The sequence below is a fragment of the Haemaphysalis longicornis genome, unplaced genomic scaffold (genome assembly GCF_048455015.1).
Source record: "Haemaphysalis longicornis isolate Haplotype H1 unplaced genomic scaffold, Haemaphysalis longicornis Haplotype H1 scaffold_4, whole genome shotgun sequence".
Taxonomy (NCBI): domain Eukaryota; kingdom Metazoa; phylum Arthropoda; class Arachnida; order Ixodida; family Ixodidae; genus Haemaphysalis; species Haemaphysalis longicornis.
In genome coordinates, this window is record NW_027526361.1 from 220690782 (window position 1) to 220714245 (window position 23464).

Here is a 23464-nt window from a genome sequence, read left to right on the forward strand (position 1 = left end):
AAAAAACGGTGAAACCGCATAGACACGCTTTACAATGGCTCTCTGTCGAGCACTCACCGCTGACTAAACTGTTCCCGCCAGTGCGAGACCTTCTGATTCTATAGCCATACGCAGCTTCGCTGTCAAAATGGCGCTTGAGTGCTTCAGCGCTGAGAAATTTTAATGGTTGATCTTCTTCAAAGTGTTCACAAATGCTAATATGTAAAATGCAATAACGTAGTAGCAGTGATTTTTTTCTTCAGTAACTTCAGCACAATTCACAACTACAACTTTCGATAACACACTTCTTTAACCCTTTTCAGGTGAAACAGGGGCCATTTACAAACGTTTTTTTACATCAGCTTTGCATGGCCTTGTAAGTGAAATTCGCGTCATTGTGTATGTTGACGTATTATATATAAGGCAAAGCTGTATACATCTACCCTCCAACGCTTTCATCCCCCGCCGCCGCGGTGGCTCAGTGGCTGAGGCGTTGTGCTGAGCACGAGGTCGCGGGTTCGATTCCCGGCCGCGGCGGCCGCTTTTCTGATGGTGGCGAAAAGCAAAAACGCCCGTGTGTACGCGATTTCGGCGCATTTTAAAGATCCCCAGTTGGTCAAAATTAATCCGAAGCCCTCCACTACGGCGCGCCTCATCGCCTGAGTTGCGTCGGCGAGTTAAACCCCACAATCAATCAACGCTTTCATCGCCGTGGACAAAAACGATCTCTGTGGGGAAAAAAGCCAAGGCGCCAACACCTAAGACGCAGAGCGTATGCCTCTGGCTAATCGGGCATGCAGCATAGAGCTCTTAATTCGTTTAAGGAAACCACAAAACAAGCATCGAAACCTCATTGTGGACGATAAGGCGCCTGCGAACTCGCCCACCATCTGTTTACAGATTATGTTTGAAGGCAAGGCAGTACTAGTGTCACTAAATAGAGCAGTTCTTGCCCAATAAGGCTGAGCGTATGCGTCAAGCTAGACACGACCCAGCATTTGCAGCATCATTGGACACACGACTGCTGCTGAAATACTTTTACACGCGTTATCTTTGATTCGCATTCGGAACGACGTCAGCCGCGCGCAGCCGCAAAGCAGAGAAGACAAGCTACGCCTACCAGAGGTGACCGACTAAAACGCATAAACCACAAAATGGTGGCGCCCATGAACCATCACCGTGTAAACAAATGCCACGTACTGCGAACTGACGCATGATCATGGTGGCAGCACAGAACAACAGGAGAAAAGAGTTCCGACAATGTGCACCTTCATCTAGTGACACTACCCGAGCGCAACAGACAAGCCCGCGGAGGCGATGCGAAACATTTCATACCTTCCTCCATCACCCTTTGTAGTAATTTACAACAACTTTGCTGGAGATCCATTTTCGAAGGGCGGAATGGGGACCAATTGTTGAGCCGGCTCAGTTTCCCATACTGCGAAGACGCTTCGTTCACGTTTACTATTCAGTCACTGTTTGCTGTGGGTCAACTTTACGTTTAGCCTGAAATCTTGTTCAAACTTCTACCCGCCGCGGTGGCTCAGTGGCTAAGGCGTTGCGCTGCTGAGCACGAGGTCGCGGGTTCGATTCCCGGCCGCGGCGGCCGCTTTTCTGATGGAGGCGAAAAGCAAAAACGCCCGTGTGTACGAGATTTCGGAGCACGTTAAAGATCCCCAGGTGTTCAAAATTAATCCGGAGTCCTCCACTACGGCGCGCCTCATCGCCTGCGTTGCGTCGGCGCGGTAAACCCCCACAATCAATCAATCAATGTTCAAACTTCTATTTAAGTGTGAAGTGATAATCCGTTGAGCTACGCTGCAAAAAAAATGTTTTGGCGAAAAATTTGAAATGACTACTTTGTAGGCGCCAATATCAGTACAGCAATCTACTCTCATTTGAATTTCTGGTTCTTTAATATAAATACCGTAAGTTTGTGCTTGAATATGTGCAATTATCACTTTGTAGATGCATTTTACTCACTAAAAACTCGTCTATTTACAGCTGCTAGCCGCCGCACAATGGCTTCTGTTGATTGTGATGATGCACGTGAAGGGCACAATCCCCGTGAAGCTTTGGCAGCGAGCGAAAAATGTGCTGATGCTTCCCCAAGGGATGCCCTCCTTGGCGTCGAAATAGTCAACAGCACACTAAGCACACCCAATGGTCCTCTTTGTGGAGTGACCGTGGAATGGAAAGACGTTTCGTACACCGTCAAAGGCAACAAAGGTATGAAATCCTGTATTAGTAGTATATCATTTTTATCTCAGTGAAAAAAGAGCTGTCTGTATCTAACCATATGTTCTTCAGTGCGCGCTAGTTTCCTGGCAGTTAATGCGCACGGTGACATGCCGTTTGTTCAGCATAGGAAACAAGAAGTTGTCACAAATGGACAGTAAACGAATGCGAACTGCTGTACCTGTATAGCTAAGCCCTGCAGTGACCTCTTTAATTTTGTGAACTATGCAAGCGTTTAATTTTGGACGCCATGCTTAGCATATTCTTATCGACATGGGAATTTATAAAGCTTATTGCGGCATGGCAGTATTGAGGATAACTGGGGGTTTAGCGACAATTATTGATATGCGAGGTTTCTATCACCATTTTTGAGGCTATGGTCTTTAGGGTTTTATACGTTATCGCCGAAAGTAATGCGCGCCTAGGACCAACCACACAAAAAGAAACTTTAGGCTGATGGTATATGATTTCACGTTCGTTTGTGCAAGTGAATGTTAATGTACGCGTTTACAAGAAACAGGCTCGAGGCCCCCAGAAATAACTTCGCGCTTTTGGGAACCCGAAATAACAGGAATAACCTGCATTAACAATTGTAAGCAATCAGCAGGCATACTCCACAATAACAAAAAGAAGCAGCAAAGATGCCAAGACATTACCGAAGGATCCGTTTGCGCTGTCTGGGCTGCCTGGGGTTGTAATTTCTTTACTTTACTGGAGACTTCGCAAAGTAGCCCTAAAATTTATTCTGCTTCTTCCCTAATTCGTCGCCATTGCCATAGCTAGCGCATTGGCCTTCTGAGCACGAAGACGTGGGTTTGATAACGGACGCGGTGTGAATTTTTCTATCTACAAGAGCCGAAAGACGAAACGCCTGCCTGACGAGTTTTCGGGGCATGTTTCACGCAAAAATCGGCGGTAGGTGTACCTTAGCCTGTAGCACTTCAGTACGGAGCGCCTGATAGTCCCGCTGCTGCTTCAGCACATTACGGCCCCAAATTTTAGTTCATTTTATCCCCATAAGTAAATTTCAGTGTTAATTAAAATATTTTTACCAATGGCACGAAACTAATAACCCTATCGTCTTGATTTTAGTTTACTCTGTCAAACGTAGGACTGGAATTGCTGACTTACTTTTCGGTCTTTAAACAGACCAGTTAACGGGGACCCACCAGATCTCATTTCTACGCGACGTACTAATTCATGACGCGCGGGCTTAAACATCATCGTGTACTCATAAAATAGGTTTTACAAATTCATAGAAATCTGCCTAACAGCCTCGTTTCCTTGTTTTAGAAGTATATCACGTCTTTACTGAGATAAAAAATAAAGAAGAAATGCATCTTGGTTTATCCAGTTTTCACTGTATGGCGCCAGCTGTCTAGCAATCAAAAGTTGTATTTTTTTATGTCAGCACAGAACTTGCGTTTCTGTAAAATAAGCACGCTAGGCCGTTAGGAACGCTGATGTGTATTTGTTAAGCTTTTCGTATTGGTGCACAATGGTTTTCAAGCCCGTGGGTAATGGAGAAGTCACACAGAAATGTTGACAGATAGGTCCCTTCAGCTAGCACCGCGCCCTTAGTAACCAATTCTTTCAGGAAGGGAGAATCCATTCTCTTAGCAGCTTTTAAAATGGCAAACAATGTAGTGTAGGAAATGAAAAAATAATGTGTACTCTGTTTATTTCCTTCTTTAAGGCAAAAGAACTTTGATCAACTGCCTGAGCGGCGAAGCATGTCCTGGAACCCTTATGGCCATAATGGGGCCATCCGGAGCCGGAAAGACAACGCTTCTAAACGTCCTTTCTGGGCAGTAGTGAGTGAGCTTTTCATTTGGAGGCACATTTTACATCTCCCAAATTGTAACTGCAAGCTGAGCCTGCGTATGAAGCAAAGCAAAATTTATTTTGGTCCCTTGGCCCTGACAGGAATTCACTGAAAGTGCTTTATGGGAACAGAGAATGGAGAATGTCACAAAAATGATTTAATCTCGATTCACGTGCAACATGCCAATGCTATTCCAGGGCATACAAGTACCGTTTAAGAGCCAATGTCCCCTTCTCTCTACAAGAACCTTCTCCAATAGCCCATCCAAAAAAATTCCCTCGCAATTCCCCGAGGGGGAGAGTGTATAAGTGCGAATGCACGGTTGTTGATTGCGCGATTACGGTGGATATCGTGATCTTGGAGTGGAGAGGAGGCGCCCAACAGCCGCAGTCACTGAGCGGAGAGAGGAGGAGGAGAGTAGCGCCCGCCGTTACGGCGAGGGCTACACGAGCGCCCTCACGCATCGGAATGCGGAGCGCCCGCTACGCGAGCGAGAGCTCTCCCGCCCGAAGTAAAGAGGAGGTGCCCAACACCCGCAGTCACTGAGCGGAAGGAGGAGGAGGAGAGTAGCGCGCGCCCATCTCCCCCCGTTGCTAGGGAAGACGAGGAGGAAGACGAGGAGCGCGCGCACCCGCAGCTGTTGCTATGCGGACGACGGTGGCGGACGATTCAGGCTCGCTTAAGAAGTGCATTCGCACTTAAAACTATTTCGGAGTTCCTGCGTCTAAGGCAGAATGAGCGTTCTCGATAACAAAAACGACAATGAAATTACACCACGCGAAGCCACTAATGGCCCTTCGAAAAACTGATTACGGTCTAGAGAAAATTAAGGGGTGTAGATCTTTTAAAAACCAGCATACGGAGGTTGTTCTTTCACGTTAGTGAACTCTAATGCTGTGAATTACGCCCGAGAAAAAAAAACAGTCCTCAGAACTTTATATGTGGCCAAGTAACATTTTTCTTGACAACGTGGTGACAATTAATGGAGAAACGCTTAAAAAGCTGAAAACTGGCGGCTAGAGATGTCATGTGATGTGTAGAACATTAACTGCTCCCCAAATTTTCAATCAACGTGTTGCGCCGCCATAGCTACTATAGCACCCACCTTATGTCGTCACCAACAATAACATCAATTAGTTCGCGTGCGGCTTGCCATGAATGGTGAGCGCGACATAGAATGTGTCACACATATATACCCCGACAGGATTAAGCAAGGTTAGGAAAACAGGGTAAGTGTCCGAGATGGAGAATAGCGGACATTACCGAGACATTTACCGAGACATTAGCGGACATTTGTATTACCGAGAGCATAGAGAGGAATGAGGATGCAGTACGATCCTTTGCCCACAGCGAGAATTATGTGAGTTTCAAGGAATTCACATAATTAGCGAGAGGGCCGTGGCCATTGAGATGAAGCGTAATGTGCAGCACAAGTCAAAGGTTCTAAAACTGTATTGATGAACGAAGATGTTTTCAGCTTACAGAAGAATTACATGTCACCAATGAAGCAGGCAAAATCTCCGCAAACGGGAGTGGTGGCGGACTTCAAAGCAACAATAGAAGAGAATCAGGCGTGTGAATGTCAAGTGTGGCACACAGAAATTTTATTTTCTCCATAGCCGAGGTATGAATTGGTCGGAATCTGGAAGAGAACTACTCTGAAAATAATGAACGCGTCCTTCCGCTAACGAAGAAAGAGGAAATAGATACTGAAAAAAATGCAGGAGCTGAAACTAAAAATGAGAAACTAAGAACGTCAGGTGAGGAAACAAATCTGAATGGAGTACCTTGATTTACAAGGTTCCAGAAATAACTAAAGATGAGGTGAAAATGGTGTTGAGGAGAATTCAAAGAGGGAAAACCGCAGGTGAAGATAGAAAAATCACGAATCTACCTAAGAATGGCTGTGAGGTTGTACAACAAAGCTAGCGAAATTACTTTCGGAATGCATCTCCCCACAAAGGCGATACAGCCTCAAAATACATACGCAAAATTGTAATTGTCGCGAATAAGGATGTCGAATAATATCCGAAATATATCCTATTTTCAGAATAATATCTGAGTAGCCCACGCTATATTGTATGGATTTATTCCCGAGGGATTAGTTACCTGCCTATGTGATACCTTAGATTTTGAATACCCGAGAGAATTGGCTTGATTGAAGAAAGCCTCCACAAGACCTCAGCAAACTGCCTCAACACTGCAGTTAACCGGTTAATGCAGGCTATAGGAGAATATAACAAGCTTCTTTACATGGTATTTATTCATTCCGACAAAGCCTTCCATTCAGACGACCGAGCCGCAGGGGTGTAGGCATTACAAGAACAGAAAGTAGGAGACACTTAAAAAGTGCAAGTGCCCTTCGGGAAGATTGACTAGGAATATACGTGCACGATATTCCTTCTTCAGAAGAGTGGGAAGTCCCTATTTCTAAGGGAGTCAAGTGAGGAACGCCGTCTCAACTGGAAGTATTCACAGCATTCATAGAGGCGTATTTAGGAAACCTGATTGGTAAACGTCAGGGAACGGAGTGAACATAATATAGTTAGCCTATTTGAGATTGCGGATAACATCGCCTTGTTCGGTTAATCGAGAGAAAATTCGCGAAGAATGCTTCAGGATGGGAAGTCTCGTAGGGTTAACACCACAGCGTATACATAACTGGAAAGTATTGTTAAAACGACATGAAGAAAGCACCCTCTTCAGCGCCGGCACTGAGACACCAGAAGAGGCGAATAAATGTAACTCGTACATTGAACGAGTCGTCACTGCCGATCCCAACCATGAAAGAAAAATGATCCGTAAATTTACCACACGCTGGGGCCATTCCACAAGATCTATAAATAATACACAATAGGCTGTCGCAGCCAACTAATGCGTACTCACGGCAATGGCTTATTTAAAGGGCCGAAAGTTGTACTCATTAAACGCTTCGAACGAACTCTTCGGTGTGGCCTAACGGGTTATCAAATAAAATAATGATCCGAGTTATTCTTAGAGATAGGAACGATCATCTTCGATTATACAGCAAACTAGGAAGAAAGACGGCCTACATCAAACTAAGAGGAAGAAGTAGAAAGAAGTGGTGCTGGGCAGGGGGTGTAAATGAAAGAAGTCCATCGGTGAATTACCACAGTTACAGAATGGCTTCTGAGAGAAGGGATAAACGTGCGTAACTAACAAAATCCCTATAACTGTATGATGGGGTGAGAGAAGGAAATTCGGGTGAAAAATTATATTTAGACAACTCAGAAAAACAGCAGTTGGAAATTTATGACAGTGGCCTCCGCCCTGCACTAGGCATAAAAACGATGATAACGATGATGGCAACAAGCGGCACAACACAAACGTGCACGCACTGCGTAAGAAAATCCCATTGAATAGTGCTACCGGAATTACGCACGTCGCAACTTGTAGAGTGTGTCCTATTTAGTCTTCGCGCGTACTGGGGTACGATAACACTGCAATAATATAAGAGTTTACCAATACTGGATCCGATATTTGTCAGGGTCTTCTATGCAAATTTTGCCAGCAACACAAGCAGCCGAAAAGTGTCCCGTATTTCATGTACGTAAATCTTTCGGTGGCTCGTACAACGACAATTGAAATGATAATTCCTGAGCATGCCGTCGCACCTCTATCACATTCTTGCATCTTGTAAAGGTTTAGAATGCCTTCGCCTATCGAGGACTATGAAAATAGGCATATATATTTTTCAACGCTTACTTTGTTATATCACACCATTAGTCGTATACTTTCACTTCTATAATCACGACGATTTGTGGCTTATTTTAGAAAAGTGCGGAACGGTGCTGTTTCTCATTCGCATCTACTTTAGGACGCGCGTACAGAACATTTGTCCACAGTCACACGATGAAAAATGCCACGTCTCTCCTCACGCAGCGACACTGGATACGAAGGCGAAGTGCAGGTTAACGGCTGGCTGCGCAACACGAGGCTGTTCAACCGGCAGAGCTGCTACGTCATGCAGGACGACTGCCTTCTGCCCGAGCTGACCTTGCGGGAGTCGCTGGACATGAGCATACAGCTTCGCATGCCCTCCCTGAAGGCGGACAAGAGAAAGGAGCTGGTGGGTAACCCCTTGCGGCTAACCTCTTCTATCACATCCAATTTAATCGCGATATAGCGAAGACTGATTTACCAAATTAAAAATTGAAGACAGATTCTGCAACACTTCCGACAAACGCTTCCGCTCTTTCCTTCGCATCTGGAAGCTCAACGGAAGCTGTAGTTATCGCCAGCACGGAGAGGCCCTGCGTGATTTTCTAATCGTAGCACATACGCCTTCCCTCTCCGCTCTGGTTTTGTGGCTTTCATTTTAAAGAGCCTATCGAATTCGAATGCGTTCATTGCTGCAACTGAATAAAAGCCGTCCAATAGCCTCTACACCGCTGTAATGACGGAATTCCAACAATCGAAGAACGCCAAAACCACGAAATAGAGAAAAATATTTCAAGTAAGTTTCTGAGTTTTCTAGTAGGCGTACAGCAGTAATTTTTAGCTGCGGTACTTCGCGACCCCCTAATGTAAGTACTGCATCTGTTCTTTGACTACTTTGTGCAAGCATTTAGGATTTTGAAAAGGGTTGGAAAAAGTGCTGCAGGGGGAGAGTCAAAACTCTCCCTCTTAGGCCTTGAGCATTAATTTGTAGAACATTTTACAAAGTAATTCCCGCGTACAGTTCATTAAACGTGGTTCCTGCTGATTTTTGCCTCCATAGCAGTAGCATTCGCTAAGGAGTAGCAGTAAAGTTTAGTTCAAGTTGAGTTTAGGAAGTGCAGTAAAATATCTCAAGGGGGAGCCATCTCAGTTTGATCTAAGGAAGGTTCGAACTAATGAAAGCTAAGGATAACAACAGCACACTGCGTTTGGGAAGCAGTACGATATGTCAACAATTCGATGCGGGAAAAAGTTCATAAATGCAGTCTGTCTTTTGTCCTTAACGGCAACAGCTGGCAGTCTCTACTCTAACGAGCAAATACAGAGGAATCGTCCCCTTGGCCTTCTTCCTAAGTGAAGGAGAGGCGGGCGGCATTCTATCTGGTCATGTCCTCCTTGCGATGACCGCACTGGTGCCTCATCCTGCCCCTCTTTACCGTCATTGGCAGTGACAAGTTCTGCGCTTCTGACCCCAGAAATGATGTCTCATCTTTCAGCGCACCGTAGACCACTGCGCGCTCTCTTGTCCACGTCGACGCAGTCCGCCAAAAATACGCCTTCCACAGCGTAGCCACGGGGCTTCAGATTGCGTTTACCATACTTGTACCAGTATCGCTCCCAGACATTGTTTTTTCTTTGGGGGGGGGGGGAGGAATGAAAAACCGCTCCCTTCCTTCTCCTCCTTGCTCCAGTTCTGTGGAGGAGGTGATAACCATGCCGGCGTGTGCGCGTATGCTGTGTGACCCGCTTGCGCACGAATCACTTAGCGACACAGTGGTTTTTCGCCCCCCTCAGGCGGTGAAACGGCAGGCTTGAGCCCGCATTTCTGACGGTCGCAACACGTTTGCGACCTCGCACATGTGGTATACTTAAAAAAAAAAAAAACAAGAAGCTGAGGACCTCTTTGGGATTTGTGGGGGGGGGGGGGGGCATCGCCCTTTTTGCCTCCCCCCCCCCCCCTTGGGACCGCCACTGACTTCTACTGAACGTTTCCTTCTCTCTCCGTTGCGGAGCCAACGCAGCCTCGTTGGCCCTGTTGGCCTCGTTGGCCCTCGTCCCTGGCCCTGTGTCTCGGGCCAAGCTGCCATAGCGGTGGCGGGTAGTTCAAGTTATCCGTGGAAGAACCTACTCGTGTTCGTGTTGGTGTGCGAATGAACGAGCTTTCACTGTATGTGCTGTTCTCAATGCGTGAGGATTAAATTTTCCGCATACGGTTTACGTTATGAGTTGTTGCAGCCTGAGTGACAGGCGACGCAACTCTTTCTCATTGGTCGCGTAACTCTACTAGCTTCCTTGTGGCGAATGTTAACTTTAGTACAGTTTCAGCAGTGCAGCAAGATTTCTCCGGCGATTTGCTGCATCGCCAGCTATCCGTTCTACAAACGACCGTATGCTGGGCGAAGTTCGTGTGAATATGCAAACTGAACACACTGTGGTAGGTTTGCATGCCGTGCACAGCTGTTAACGCTAGTTGCGCTTTGCCAAAGCAATTTAACTTAACAAAACAATAAAGAACTTTTTCCTAACCTGAGTGGCGGGATTAGTTGGTTCAGGAAAGGTGACAGAATTACTCTAATTACATGTACGACAACGCGAACGATGAGGAAAAAAGGTGGCCGTATAGGTTTAAAGGTCTTTTCCAAATTGTGATCATTCAAATTCCATTCCATGCGCCGCAGGTCAACGACGCCCTGTTGAGCTGGGGCCTAGAAGGCTGCCAAAGTGTTAGAGCTGGACACCTTTCCGGTGGAGAGCGCAAGAGGCTCGCTGTCGCACAAGAGCTTGTCAGCAGGCCTCCCGTGATTTTCCTCGATGAGCCAACAAGGTTAGTAGGGCATCTTTATGCTGGCGTTTTACTTCCAGTCAAAACAGCCGTATAATTAATTTCAACGGAAGTTTCTAGGATGTTTTCCTCCACTGTTCGTTTCCTGTAATATGTAAGACAACTTTATTCCTGCTTAGATCAAACAATTTCGGGCTGACCGCATGTTTCCGGGTACAACTAATAGTTTAGTGAAAGTACACACAACCATCACTCAAACAGAAGGCGTAAGAGCAATTCCCCTCTACACTACATATGTTTTTCACCTAATCTATTTAAACCAATCATTTTCGTTGGTCATGACATTACTCGAAACGCTATTACTCGCGCCACTATGAGTTGGTGAATAAAACTTGGGAGCTTACATTTATTTCAAGGTGGAAGCGCTATTACCAAGCTCGGCCAATTTCACGTGAATGTTTTAAATCAGCATCTGTGATGCCTCCTTCGTGAAGTTTCGTGTTTTTCTCTAGTTTTATGTTTACTGTTCGCTTGCGCAGATGTTCATGCGCATCAGAGGTGAGGCGCGATGAGGGTTCGGACAGCTTGATGTTAGGCCTAACATTTTGCTTTGGCATTGAACTTCGGTGACGTGTTGGTGAAGCAGCTCTCACGAGAATTGTCACCCCACCCAACAACGTGGCGAACACAGGCGTCTAACGTGACATGTGAAATTTTTTAATACACTGCCTGAGCAGAGTCCCGAAGTTCTAGAAGTATACTGTGCAAGGCTTGACGCGCTAAATGCGCGTAGAGACAGCAGCAACACAAGGGTGAAGCTCATGACTTTATAGAGGCACTACGGTTTCTCTTATCTGTCGATTTTATTTCCGTAGAAATGCACTTAGCTTCATAAGCGTTGCGTGCAAAGTGCATGGAGGCGAGTTGTTAGGTGTAGCATTCCGCTCCTTTCTCAACCGTTTCTTCGCAGAAGCATTATTCGAAGTTCCTCTTAATATTTGCGAGTGAAAAACCAGGTCACATTCGAAAGCATGAGTTATCTTCGTGATGTTCTTCTCCCCGGGGCTTCTCCTCCAAACCACAGTAGCGCTGAGGATCTGACCCCTGGGTATCCTCAACCGACAAACTCAGCCTGCGATACAAACTGTACATTTATTTACAGCCCGGCGGGCGATTAAAAAACAGTACTCGCGCGGAGCCCGAAGACGACGGGCCGAACTCTCCTGCGCCCGGACCGCGTCTCCCTTGTCTCATCTTCCCTTCCTCCGGCCGCTGAGGGCCGGGGAAGAAGGAAAAGCCAGTCGTCTTCGTCGGTGGCCATCTCATGTGGTGGCGGTGAAGGCATACGGTGCACGCAGGCGCGGCTCAAGGCGCCGCGCGACACGTGCTTTTCATTTCCGCGCCGCTCGTGCCAGGGCCCGCGCCAGTTGGTGCGTCGGAGCGCCCGACACCTCCACCACCACTGTGAAACATAACTTCAGGAATGTTTCACACACCACACAGACACACCACGCACTTTTCGCAGGTGCACCATCGTTCCTTCTATTGTCGACACAACAACCAGCATGGCCAGTGCCCCTTGACCCTGGCTGTAGGTCACCATGACAAAGGATAGCCCCAGTACTCTAGTTCAGTCAGAGCCAGCTGCCTTTAGAAGGTGGTATGCACCGGCCGTCGTCGTCCGAAAACACTCTTGCCATGCGGCGCACCCGTCGCACAACACTATCAGGGGCCCCTCTCCTTCTCGCTTTCTTGTTCGAGGAGGGACCACTGCTGGCTAGTCAGCATGCGTTGCAGCCACGCTGCACTGAGGTGAAGCTGACTGACGATTTCGCCTCTTTCTAGGCGAACCCTCGGGTTCGGCCGCTTCTGCGCTCGGAACGCCGTCCTCCACGACAAAGCGTTGGTCAGCGTAAGCAGCTGAGGGCTGCTTCGTGGCCACATTAACGCTGACATTGGCTGCCTCTTCAGCTATGCCTGCAGTCCTACGTGCAACTGCCTGCGGCTGCATTATATAAGCAGCCGTACCCTTATTTACACTTTCCCCTGTCAATTCGCTCGAGTTTCCCATGGCAATCACATTTTCGTGACATGACATCTCGGTATCTCGAGAAACACAAGATGCAGTGTGCGTGACACCAACTGCATCCTCGCGCGATTCCCGTTCTGCTGCATTCTGCAAAGCAACGGGCCGCTCGCCCACGCTCCCAGAATGTTCTCCGTCTCCGCACGGTGCGACGACGGGCTCACGCTCAACTGAAGCCAGCCTCAGCCCCTTCAGTACTACTGCTTTAAGAACTGCGTAGCTCTTGCGCTGCTCCCCCAAGAGTCCACCTAGGCACCCTCTAGCCCTCACGCTCAAGTAGGGAAGAATTACCCCTGCTCGCCATTTTGGCGGGACACAGTAGGAGTCTAGCCTGGCCTCCGCATCAGTGAACCAATCAAGCACAAGCGCTTCCTGGGAGGGCATATCTACGAGCACCCCTTGCAGCATGCTCATGCAATCTAATCTCCCATCCATCTCGCTGCACCATTGTGCTCGCTGCCCGATCGGTGAGGCGGTGGAGTTGTTAGCGCTTCTCAAACGCTCACTCCTTAGACGTTCGCTGCTAACTCCGCCTCAGCGATCTTCAGTTTCGCCTGCAGTAGGGCCATCTCGTCAGCGAACGACATGGCTGACCTAATCCTGACGCTTGCTTCCTCGTCAGCACTCACACTCAGCTCCATCTCACCATGCCTAGCTAACCGGCCCCCATTATCTCAGGGCTGCTCATGAAGCACCCCCTACATGTCATGGTGAGCCACGCACCCAGGATCAAGAGAGGCACTGACCTGCATCGCTCCGTGCCTGTAGAGATGCCGCACTGGTGCAGATGGGGTATCCATTCAGGCGCGGCTCCGTCAGCCGAGGTGTCCACCAAACAATGGCCAGCTGACTTCTCGCCTGCCGACAGCTCGCTGCTCCTGCCGCTCCACGCTCAATGGGCTGCTGATGCCTCCACTGACCGCTGGCCAAGCTGCTTCTCCGCTGCTCAGCAGGCCGCAGAGATTGCCTCGGTCTCCGTTGAGGCGTCCGTTGAGCGCCGGTCGAGCCGCTTCTCCACCAGGCTGGCGAGCTCCGCTGCTCCCGCCGATCTCTTTCAGCAGACCGCGATTTCTCCGCGAGCTCCCTCCGTAGAGGGCCCGTCTCTCCCGCCGGCTTGCTGAGTCGTCGCTCTTGAAGATCCTGTCGACTGCGCCAGTTATCTTCGTCGATGTTCTTTTCCCCGGGGCTTCTCCTCCAAGCCGCAGTAGCGCTGAAGATCTGACCCCGGGTATCCCCAACCGACAAACTCAGCCTCCGATACAAACTGTACATTTATTTACAGCCCGGCGGGCGATTAAAAAACAGTACTCGCGCGGAGCCCGAAGACGACGGGCCGAGCTCTCCTGCGCGCGGACCGCGTCTCCCTTGTCTCATCTTCCCTTCCTCCTGCCGCTGAGGGCCGGGGAAGAAAGAAAAGCCAGTCGTCTTCGTCGGTGGCCATCTCATGTGGTGGCGGTTAAGGCATACGGTGCACGCAGGCGCGGCTCAAGGCGCCGCGCGACACGTGCTTTTCATTTCCGCGCCGCTCGTCCCAGGGCCCGCGCCAGTTGGTGCGTCGGAGCGCCCGACAGCATGTATTTGCAGGAAAAAGCTTCTAGGAAAACTCTCACAGGAAAACTCGATCCTGAGTCGCAATGTGCCCTAATTTTTTAAAAGACTTCTGACCTTCTGGATGTGATCTGCCAATTATTTCTGAACATAACAATCTTCCTTGGTGAAAAGTAGGAGCCTGAACTGTGGCCTGAACTATGCTCACGAACTGTATGAACAATCAGTATTTTGTTTCCCATTAGTAGTTTTATGCGTCAGCATGCTAGCCCGGTTTTCACTCCCACCCCCCTTCCCGAAATCTTATCAGTATGTTTGCCTGTGACGCGGGACGCGATGCGTTCTATTGGTATTTTTGGGACGTATGGAGTATTTAACAACACACCCTATGACTTCAATTATGGAAGGCAAACACGCGCAAATGCTTCCAGTTCCCGCGTTTAATCTTCCCAAGTGCGGCATGACATATTCGATGAATTTTTGTGCCACTTTATTTTTCCGGTCGCTTTTGTCACTTTCAAGCCTCTACCTCGGTGAGGAGTAGAAGGTCAGAGGCTTCTCTTTCCGGCTGAGATCATTAGGTTTCACCAGAGCTTACGTCCCCACTTCTTTTCCCACACCATATCGTGCTTCCACTTGTTATGCCTCATGGCTATTTTTTCATTTTCAACATTTACATAGGTTCATTACTTCTATTGCCGAACTCTGACTCTATGTTATCTTGATTATAAATATTTACAACATTCTCCTTAAGTTCACTGGACTGCTATCAGCAAACCTACACTTCTAGGACAAAAATAATAAGAACCAATGCGCTGCGAAACCGGGTACGTTCTACTCCTATGCATACCGTTGCGCTATTTATAATATAAACTGTTTTCTTTCTGCACGTCGTACCTGTATTTTTCTGCACCGTAGTGCTGGGACCTAATATTCTTGTCGTTATTTATTAGAAGTGGACGATTGACTGATCAACCTTCTGATTAATCGGTTAATGCGTTAGTCACGCTTAATTTTTTAACCGGTTGATCGGTTGGAGTCATGTGAGCAAACTAACAAGAGTGTCGTGTTGCAATTGTGCGCAAGCGTGTCAAGGATCATATTCTGGTTCAAATAACCCGCCTGACGTCAGGACAGAAACGACGCAAGCATCTTAGAGATGAGAGGGATTAAAACCGATAGCTTTCAGCCAAGACAGACAAGAAAATGGCTAGTATTATACAAATTTACACGGTATAAAAATCGGCGAGTGGGCATTCGCACCGTTTGGCCATTGTATAAACTATCAATGCCGCACGTAAACCACGATTAATCAGTGCCCCGGCCAATTGTAACGGGTGCATATAATCCTGATTCAATAAACTGTGCAAATGACGATGCGGTTCAAAGCGTCTCGCCCGCGTCACCGCCATATTGACGGCCTGCTTACCTCATTTCAAATATCTGTGAACAGGCCGACGAGCATATTGATGTTATTTTTGTTATATTGCTATACGTATTATTAGGAATTATGTTTGGTTGAACTCAACCGAATAATCGATCAATTAACCAATTAAATCCAGCCGATTAAGCAATTTAAAATTTTTAACCGGTGCCCATCCCTATTGTTTATATAACTGTAAAGCCCAGACCTTCTCGCTAAATGCACCATCCGATAACGTATGGAGGTAACAGGTACAATAAAGGTACTCTGCCAGTCATAGTAAAGTTTTCAAGACAAGAACAAGTGTGATGAATTTTTTGGCACCCCTAGGCCTGGTTTTTACACGACAAAGCAGGTTTCCTTAAGTTACGTTTCGTCAGAAATTATTTTTCAGGCAATTTTTCGTGTTGTCGAGTCTGCAGAGTAATAAAATACCCCTAATTGTAGACATTTATTGTAGAAACATTTCATAGGGTTCAATTTCATACATTTTCACATTTTTTCATAGGGTTCAATAGCGTTCAACCTATCATGCGTTAAACTTCTCGTAAAGTAAGAAGAATGAAACTATTCCTCCTTTCATTGCCAATAGTTTTTGGACTTGTGCTGAAAACTACTCATTGTGATGTAGTTCAATAGGCAATTTCGGGTTGCTTTCGTTCGTATTGGCGGGCAAATGTCACTTGTCAGCTGGATGTTTATGGCGAGAATTACATCAACTCGAAGGTGTTTATCGGCTTTATATTTATTGGAATTCGGCAAAAGAGCCTTATTCGCTTGTTTGAAGAAAAACAAACAGAAAAGCTATTTTACAGATCACTTCGGACATATTTATCATGTTAACCGCTGAGCCCCTTGACAGCCCGAAAATATCTTTCCCACGCTCGTAATCTCGAAAGCATGACCACGCAGATTGCCCTGAGACTTACTTTCACTTCCGTTCTCAAAACGTATCGTCCCAAAAAAGTATACAAAGAATATTTTCTGCTTTCCTATAGGTGTAAGATGTATAGACACATCCGGTAAAACTCATCCTGCTTTACCTCTTTTACAGTGGACTTGACTCGAGTTCTGCTCTTCGATGTGTTTCTGTAATGAAATCTCTTGCCATGGCTGGACATACAGTTATCTGCTCTGTTCACAATCCCAGCGCGAAAATTTTCTCATATTTCGATAAGGTAAGACTTAAACGCAGTTGATTCCATTATTCTACTGAGGCGGTCAATTCTTACGCTGTCTTTCTTGTGGGAAAGGCTGCTACCAACGTAGTGGCGTTTGAGAGTTGGAAAGCCCTGGACATTGAATTATCTCCTGTATTTTCAGCTATACATGATATCAGGTGGAAGCTGTATATACAACGGTTCTACGGAAAACCTCTTGCCGTTCCTAGAATCTCAGGGTTTGAGCTGTCCTATCCATCACAACCCTGCTGATTACCGTAAGTGCTCATTAGACGCTTGCAGTTTAATAGGTTATAGGAGTTCATATTATCTAGAAATGGTTTTGGCTACCAGATGCCATCAAATTTCAAGCTTTCATCCGTCATATACACAACTTAACATTTTTTTTGCAACACGCAGTGGTGGCTAAGTGCACATGGCTATGGCGTTTAGCTGCTGAGCGCAAGTACGCGGATTCGATCGTAACCACGGTGGCTACTTTTCTGATACAGGCGAAGAGCGAAAACGCCCGTGTGTTGAGTTTCAGTGCCTGTTAAACATCCCCAGGTGGTCACATTCATTCCGGCGCCCTCCACCATGGCGCACCTAATATCTCAGGCAGAGCGTTAAACCCCACAATAACAAAATAAATGTTTTTCTCCAAACTGAAAGCATTTTCTAGCCGTGGATTATTGGAACGAAGGGGCTACAAAGGTCATCTGTCAAAAACATTGTTTTTGGGGGGGATGGAATTACGTGCCAGTAGCGCGGTACATGACATTTTCCGGAATGAACTATCGTACCGTTTTTGCAACTACACTTCTGGTAAACCAAAGAAACATCGCGAAAACTAGAAGAAAACCAAAGTCAGTTTTTTTAGCCGGAACACGGGAAAGAAGGCCTAAATGCGAAAGGTCGTACGTACTAGCTCAAATCTGGAGGAATGTCACTAAACGGAACTTACTGCCTACCAGTAATTGCGCCCCAGGCCGCTCATGAACGAGCCATAATAAAGTTCGCAACAATCACTTAGAATAGGTCGGGATAAAGGTGTGCATGCCAAACAAGTCGCCTATTTATCATTCTTTTCATAACTTGATTGAAAATTCATGACTGTCCTTCTGTTATGGCTTCAGTTACAGAAATAGCAGCCGGGGAACACGGTGACATCAATTCGAAGCTATCGTTACACTTCACACAACACAACGCCACGGCCAAAAGTGAGAAGACTGAACAAGTCGAGTACCGTCTGACACGCTACGGAGGCCGTCGTATGACCAAAAAGGTGTGATTGGTTGGCTTTGCTTAGCTTCGGAAGAATAGTCAGTAATGTTTCGGTAAATAATTCACACTGTCGCTATCCGTACCAGTAGAGCCCGCATTCGTTTCTTCTTTGTATGCAGTCACTTAATCAAATTAAAGGCAAATATTTCAGACCAAATGGACAAAAAGTTACTTCCAAACCGGAACTTGCCGCCTATTTCAGGTATTTGCTCCGACGACTTCGAAAAAATTATAGTTTAGCACCTAAACACGAAAGATAGATGTCATTGAAGAGCATACCGTACATTTTTAGGTGCTAAGCATCCAGGGATGAAAAGACCAACTCATGCAGCAGGAATATTACGATAACGGTTAATTGGAGGGGGGCACTGCCCAATTTCAAGTAAGACTGTCGGGAATATTTAACTTGTTCCTCGTACAGCTCAGATTTGGTATAGACCCGCCGCGGTGGCTTAGGGGCTAAGGCGTTGCGCTGCTGAGCACGAGATCGCGGGTTCAATTTCCGGCCGCGGCGGCCGCTTTTCTGATGGAGGCGAAAACCAAAATTCCCGTGTGTACGAGATTTCGACGCACGGTAAAGATCCCCAGGTGGTCAAAATTAATCCGGAGCCCTCCACTACGGCGCGCCTCTTCGCCTGAGGTGCGGCGGCACGTTAAACCCTCCAATCAATAAAATCAATCAGATTTGGTATAAAACGCACTTTCTAGGCATTACACGGAAGTCATATGTATGCTAATGAACAGATCTCCCATTTAAAAAGCACGAATCGAATGGTCAACTTTTAAAAATCACTCCCGCGTTCACAACTCTGCCACTGACTTGTCGATCTCAGTTAGCCATCTTTAAAACTTAAAACTGTCTGAGTGATCTTAAGGCTTTACATTTAAAGATTTTCTCTTTGTTAAGATGTATCTCCATTTTAAGTTTTTTGTTTTGTTTTTGCAGGAACTTGTAGACACATTGGCACAGTATACCGAGGACATCAGCTACGTCGTTCAGTTTACGGTGCTACTGCGGAGGTGCTTCGCTTGTGTAGTGAGAAATAAGGTTAGTGAAACATTTTTTCCTCATCAATACAATTGTTGAAGAAGTTTTTAATGGCCAATATTTTGTTCCGCAGCAAAAACATTTGTAGGCCTAACTGCTGAGTAACTTTGTTAAGCAGCGCTGAGGAATTTGTTTCAACAGCCATTTATACAAAAATGTTCGGCGGGCGGGTAAAGCCAGCTACACAAAACGGTATAGGTACAGGGTGATGTTTGTGAAATGAGGCATTCCCAAGAATATACAGAAAACTCCGAAATCTACGGTAGTGCAAGAACTGCACCCTAGTTCGCTGTCTCCTAACGAAAGAAGTATGCAAGAGCTTGAAACGCTATACGCACAAGCTAGCCGATTAAGACCCACCTCTGCCAGACCCGATGTGTCCAAAGGTAGACGAATAGCCTGTTTCTGTGTGGTGACCTCTAAAAGTCTCTGTCGCCCGAAAGAAACTCACCTGCGGGGCTTGGCTAGGTAGCTGCGAAAGGAGTGGCGAAGTTTACTCCAAGCCTCCCTGTTTGCACTGGGCACGGGGCCGCTGCTCGGCCATTTTGTTGCCAGAAATGCTAGCTTGGCTAGGACAGCAGTTTATTGCATAGCCGCTATTGCATAGCCAGGGGTAACCCTGCGTCAAAACCTAAATAAATATTACAGTTTAGTTTATTGAAATTTTATTGATTGCGTTTGTATCACCTTTCTTGGAACTTTATTACCTTGTGTCCATCTCTTGCAAGGAATTTTATGAGCGAAGTTGGTTATGTACAGATGTATACGAATTATAAAATAACTTTAGTTTGTAGAGGTTAGAACTAGCTGGGTACTATTTGTTGTTTATAATATAGACCGCTAGTTTAAGACGTCAAGTAATCCCAAAGGACCGACAATTCCATTCAAAAGTTCTTGAAAACCGCATTGCTATGCAGTCTCTACCGAGAAACAATTAAATATCTTTCCGACATCTCATAAATGAAATCACATACCCATTACATTTTTAGGTGCGGAGCACCTTAGGACCTCACAATGTCCGTCCGCGCGCGTGCGCATAGCATTTACAATCGCAAAAAATCACACAGGCACCGGCAGGATTCGAGCCTATGTCTCGTAGACCAGACGGAGTTAGTGTCAGTCGTCTTATTCACTGGGCTACGACCATGACTAAGTACCCGGGAGTCAAATGGCTTACTCCGTCGCCTGTAATGTGCGGAAACTACCTAAAAGAGTACAAGAACATTCCAAAGCACTCGAACACGGGCACAAACATAACCTAGCAACCAGAAAACGCGCCAAAACACCGGTGTAGTCAGGCTGTGATCAAGTTGTAATACACAGTGAGTGCATCAAACTACGCTAGATGGCGCTACACGTAAACACGAGATGGCGCCGCGGTGTTCCGGAAATCACACACCCTCTTCCCGCCGTGAATGGAAACTAGCCTAAGAAGCGTCACGCTGCTGCTCAACGTCTATGAAGACAACGAGCTTCCCCGAATACGAAAGCGCGTCAAGCGGAGGCAAAGCGACTAAATCGGAATGACGGTCTGGGAGCAAATCGGATGTCACTCGGGGCGCAACTTGGATGTCATTTCGAGTCCCCGTACTCCGCACCCTCTCCATCATCCACGCAGTAGAGATGCTGCCATTTTTTAAGCCATGCTCTTTATATATCCATGCAATTTTTACAAACCCTTCCGCTCTAAAATTCGTAATTCGTGCACGTACATTTGTCGATATTCCCGTAACAGTGTCAAATGCCTAAAAATAGTCCTTGCACAAATGCAGCCAAAAAAAGTGGTCGCAGAAAAATTGGAACTAGCACTGTTATGAAGCCAAGGTCGGATATTCTAAGTCTAGATGTATGGCGTTAAAATTCCACCGTGGAATGCTTTAGAATTATCTAATACAGTAATATCTGTGTTCCTCAGAAAGCCAAATAAATATGCCTAGGATCACCGATTGTCTCAGAAAAGAAGCAAAGAAACCTATTTCTATTCATTACGAATATCGTTTCAAAACGCAATAAATTTACATTCTTGATGTCAGGATTTTGTGGCGTTCTTCCTTTGTGATCATGTCACGCGTTACCACCTAAATTTATATTTTATAAAATAGTTTGGCGCCCTCTTGGCAAATGAAAATAAGTTTCCGCAGATAAGAACATCCTCTCACAATAGCCTGTGGTCCGCTCAACTCAGCTGGAACACGCTACTCTCTTTCTGTTTATATTTCGCCTAACCACGTGGCTTGAAAAAGTGGCTTCACCTCACATTCGCGCTCTTCGCGAAGCCGCTGAAGGTAGCTTTTCCCACGTGACTTTTCGGCCTTTTGGTTTGATATTTTCTTTCTTTGAACACTTCACAAATCCAACAGTGTATAGCTACAAGTTCGAATATTGGAAACATGACAACTCACACACCTGCGTCTTCCTCTAAATCACGCGTTGCATCGCTTTGTAAGCACTTTGAAAAACAGCGCAAAAAACACGGACGTAGAGAGGTTACCCAGACACGAGCGCTCGTGTCTGTGTAACCTCTCTACGTCCGTGTTTTTTGCGCTGTTTTTCAATGTGTCATGCATACCCAAACTAGCCCAAAGTCAAGCTTTATTGTAAGTACTCTTGTGGCGCCTAATTATTTCAAATATTGTCTGTCTTTTTCTGACCAAGGTCGCGGCTCAACTTCGCTTTCTCGCCTACCTTGGTTTTGCTGCGCTGCTCTCGGCACTGTTCTACGGCATTGGGCAGGAAGCTGCCCGGGTGCCTAACAACCTGTCTTTGTTCATCCTTACGCTCGCCATCCTGCTGTTCCAGTCAACGATGCCCACAATCATGATCTGTATGACCAGCAGTCTTCCCTTTCTTTAGTGTTGTTTACCCTCATATAAGCATCCAAAATGAATGTTCAGGTGAGATAAGTAGATAAGCTGAGATTTTAACTCCATTTTAGGCCATATTCATTCCGGGTGTTCACATTGATCGCCCATTTTTATACACTGATTCGGAATAATTGCGGGGCGTACGGTAACGATGTGTTTTACCTCAATCTTCTAGCCGACAGGTTTCTGGCGCATAGACTACGAATTCTTTGCTGATGCCAGAATGATGCTTTCTGGTAGAAAGAGCCATCAAAAAGAGACACGTATAACTTAGACACGCAAAACCGTGGCTTTCAAAAGATTTCACCTTTTCTGAGGGTGCTTCTATGGGCAAAGCGAACCAAAACCGACTTTTAACAAAGAATCTGTGTATAGGGAAATATGCAGAAACCTTTGCTGTAGGCCAGTCGCTTCCTATTTCAAAGAACAAAGTTCAGTGCGCAAGTGGCTTTTAATAGCGTAAATTTAAACTTAAATGATTTTAATTGAAAGCAAACTTACTAAATCTTGATACTGAGAATAATTCGCTCAAACATATAGCGGCTTTCACTTCAAACGCACCGCAGTTAGAGCTGTTATGCATCTTGAGGACGAGTTATTTACAACGCTGCTTTAAAGCTTTACAAAAATTGCGTTGCTGAGCTAGACCGGAATCGGCACTTGGTAGTCTCGGTAGGTCAGCGAAAGTTGTTTGTGCTATTGGCGAATGTTTCCTTAATAACATGCGTCCGACATTAGCCCGATCAATGATTAAATGTATTAGCGCTGCATTATAAAAAAAAGATGAGAAAACAATCTATTTTATATTACCCTCGTTTACATAGTTTAAAGTGGCCATGCGCGGCACCTCGGAAAACTGAGGCTCGTTAAAGGAGTTTCCGTGACTATATTCCAACTTGCAAAGCAACGCTCCCTTGCGGCCGCAAATAGAATGAACATAAAAACCTTCGAGAGAAGGTGCCGTCGCCTCACCCACCATTGTCCCTCCTACCATCATCTCTCGAACCTTGCTGTCGTCCGACCAATACCTACGTTTCGTACGCTAACGTCAGTGCTTCGAAGGCACTGTTAGCGGCATGTCACGGCACATGATTATTAGGTCGCAGGTAATCTATGGGCACATACTTCACAAAGCAATTCTTTTCTTATACTTTTTAAGATATGCTACCAGCCAGGGTTGCGTCCGTGTGACCTATGCAAAGCGATTGATAAAAAAGACCGCGTTTACATCGCAGTCAGTATTCGCTTTCGATTTTGTTAAAATCACAAGCGTATTCGATGTTGCAAAGCTGTGCGTTTGAGCAACTTCTTCATAAACTTTCTTTTTCAGCATTCATCTTCTGAAACTTTTTTGTATCCCCAGTTCCCACAGAGCTTGCCGTCTTGCTCCGGGAGCATCGAAACTGCTGGTACAAGCCCTCCATGTACTATATTGCCAGGATATTGACAGAACTTCCATTCATGGTAAGTCCGAAATGACTTGCTACTCCAATAAAAAAAATCATAGAACGCCCCCCGGGCGAAGATGGCGCTCTGGGTAGATTTG

The 23464-nt window shown here is 46.2% G+C and overlaps 1 protein-coding gene across 4 annotated transcripts in view; it reads left to right on the forward strand.

Moving 5' to 3' along the window:
• Positions 1-23464, forward strand: part of LOC144179641 (ATP-binding cassette subfamily G member 4-like) — a 117077-nt gene that overhangs the window by 88079 nt on the left and 5534 nt on the right. For all 4 annotated transcript variants that reach the window (XM_077708067.1, XM_077708066.1, XM_077708069.1 and 1 more), the window contains 10 exons: positions 1984-2208; positions 3914-4031; positions 7946-8132; positions 10402-10547; positions 16617-16740; positions 16886-17000; positions 17859-18007; positions 18953-19054; positions 21710-21878; positions 23282-23382. In XM_077708067.1, coding sequence (XP_077564193.1) covers positions 1984-2208; positions 3914-4031; positions 7946-8132; positions 10402-10547; positions 16617-16740; positions 16886-17000; positions 17859-18007; positions 18953-19054; positions 21710-21878; positions 23282-23382 — 1436 coding nt within the window. The remainder of the gene's footprint in view (positions 1-1983; positions 2209-3913; positions 4032-7945; positions 8133-10401; positions 10548-16616; positions 16741-16885; positions 17001-17858; positions 18008-18952; positions 19055-21709; positions 21879-23281; positions 23383-23464) is intronic.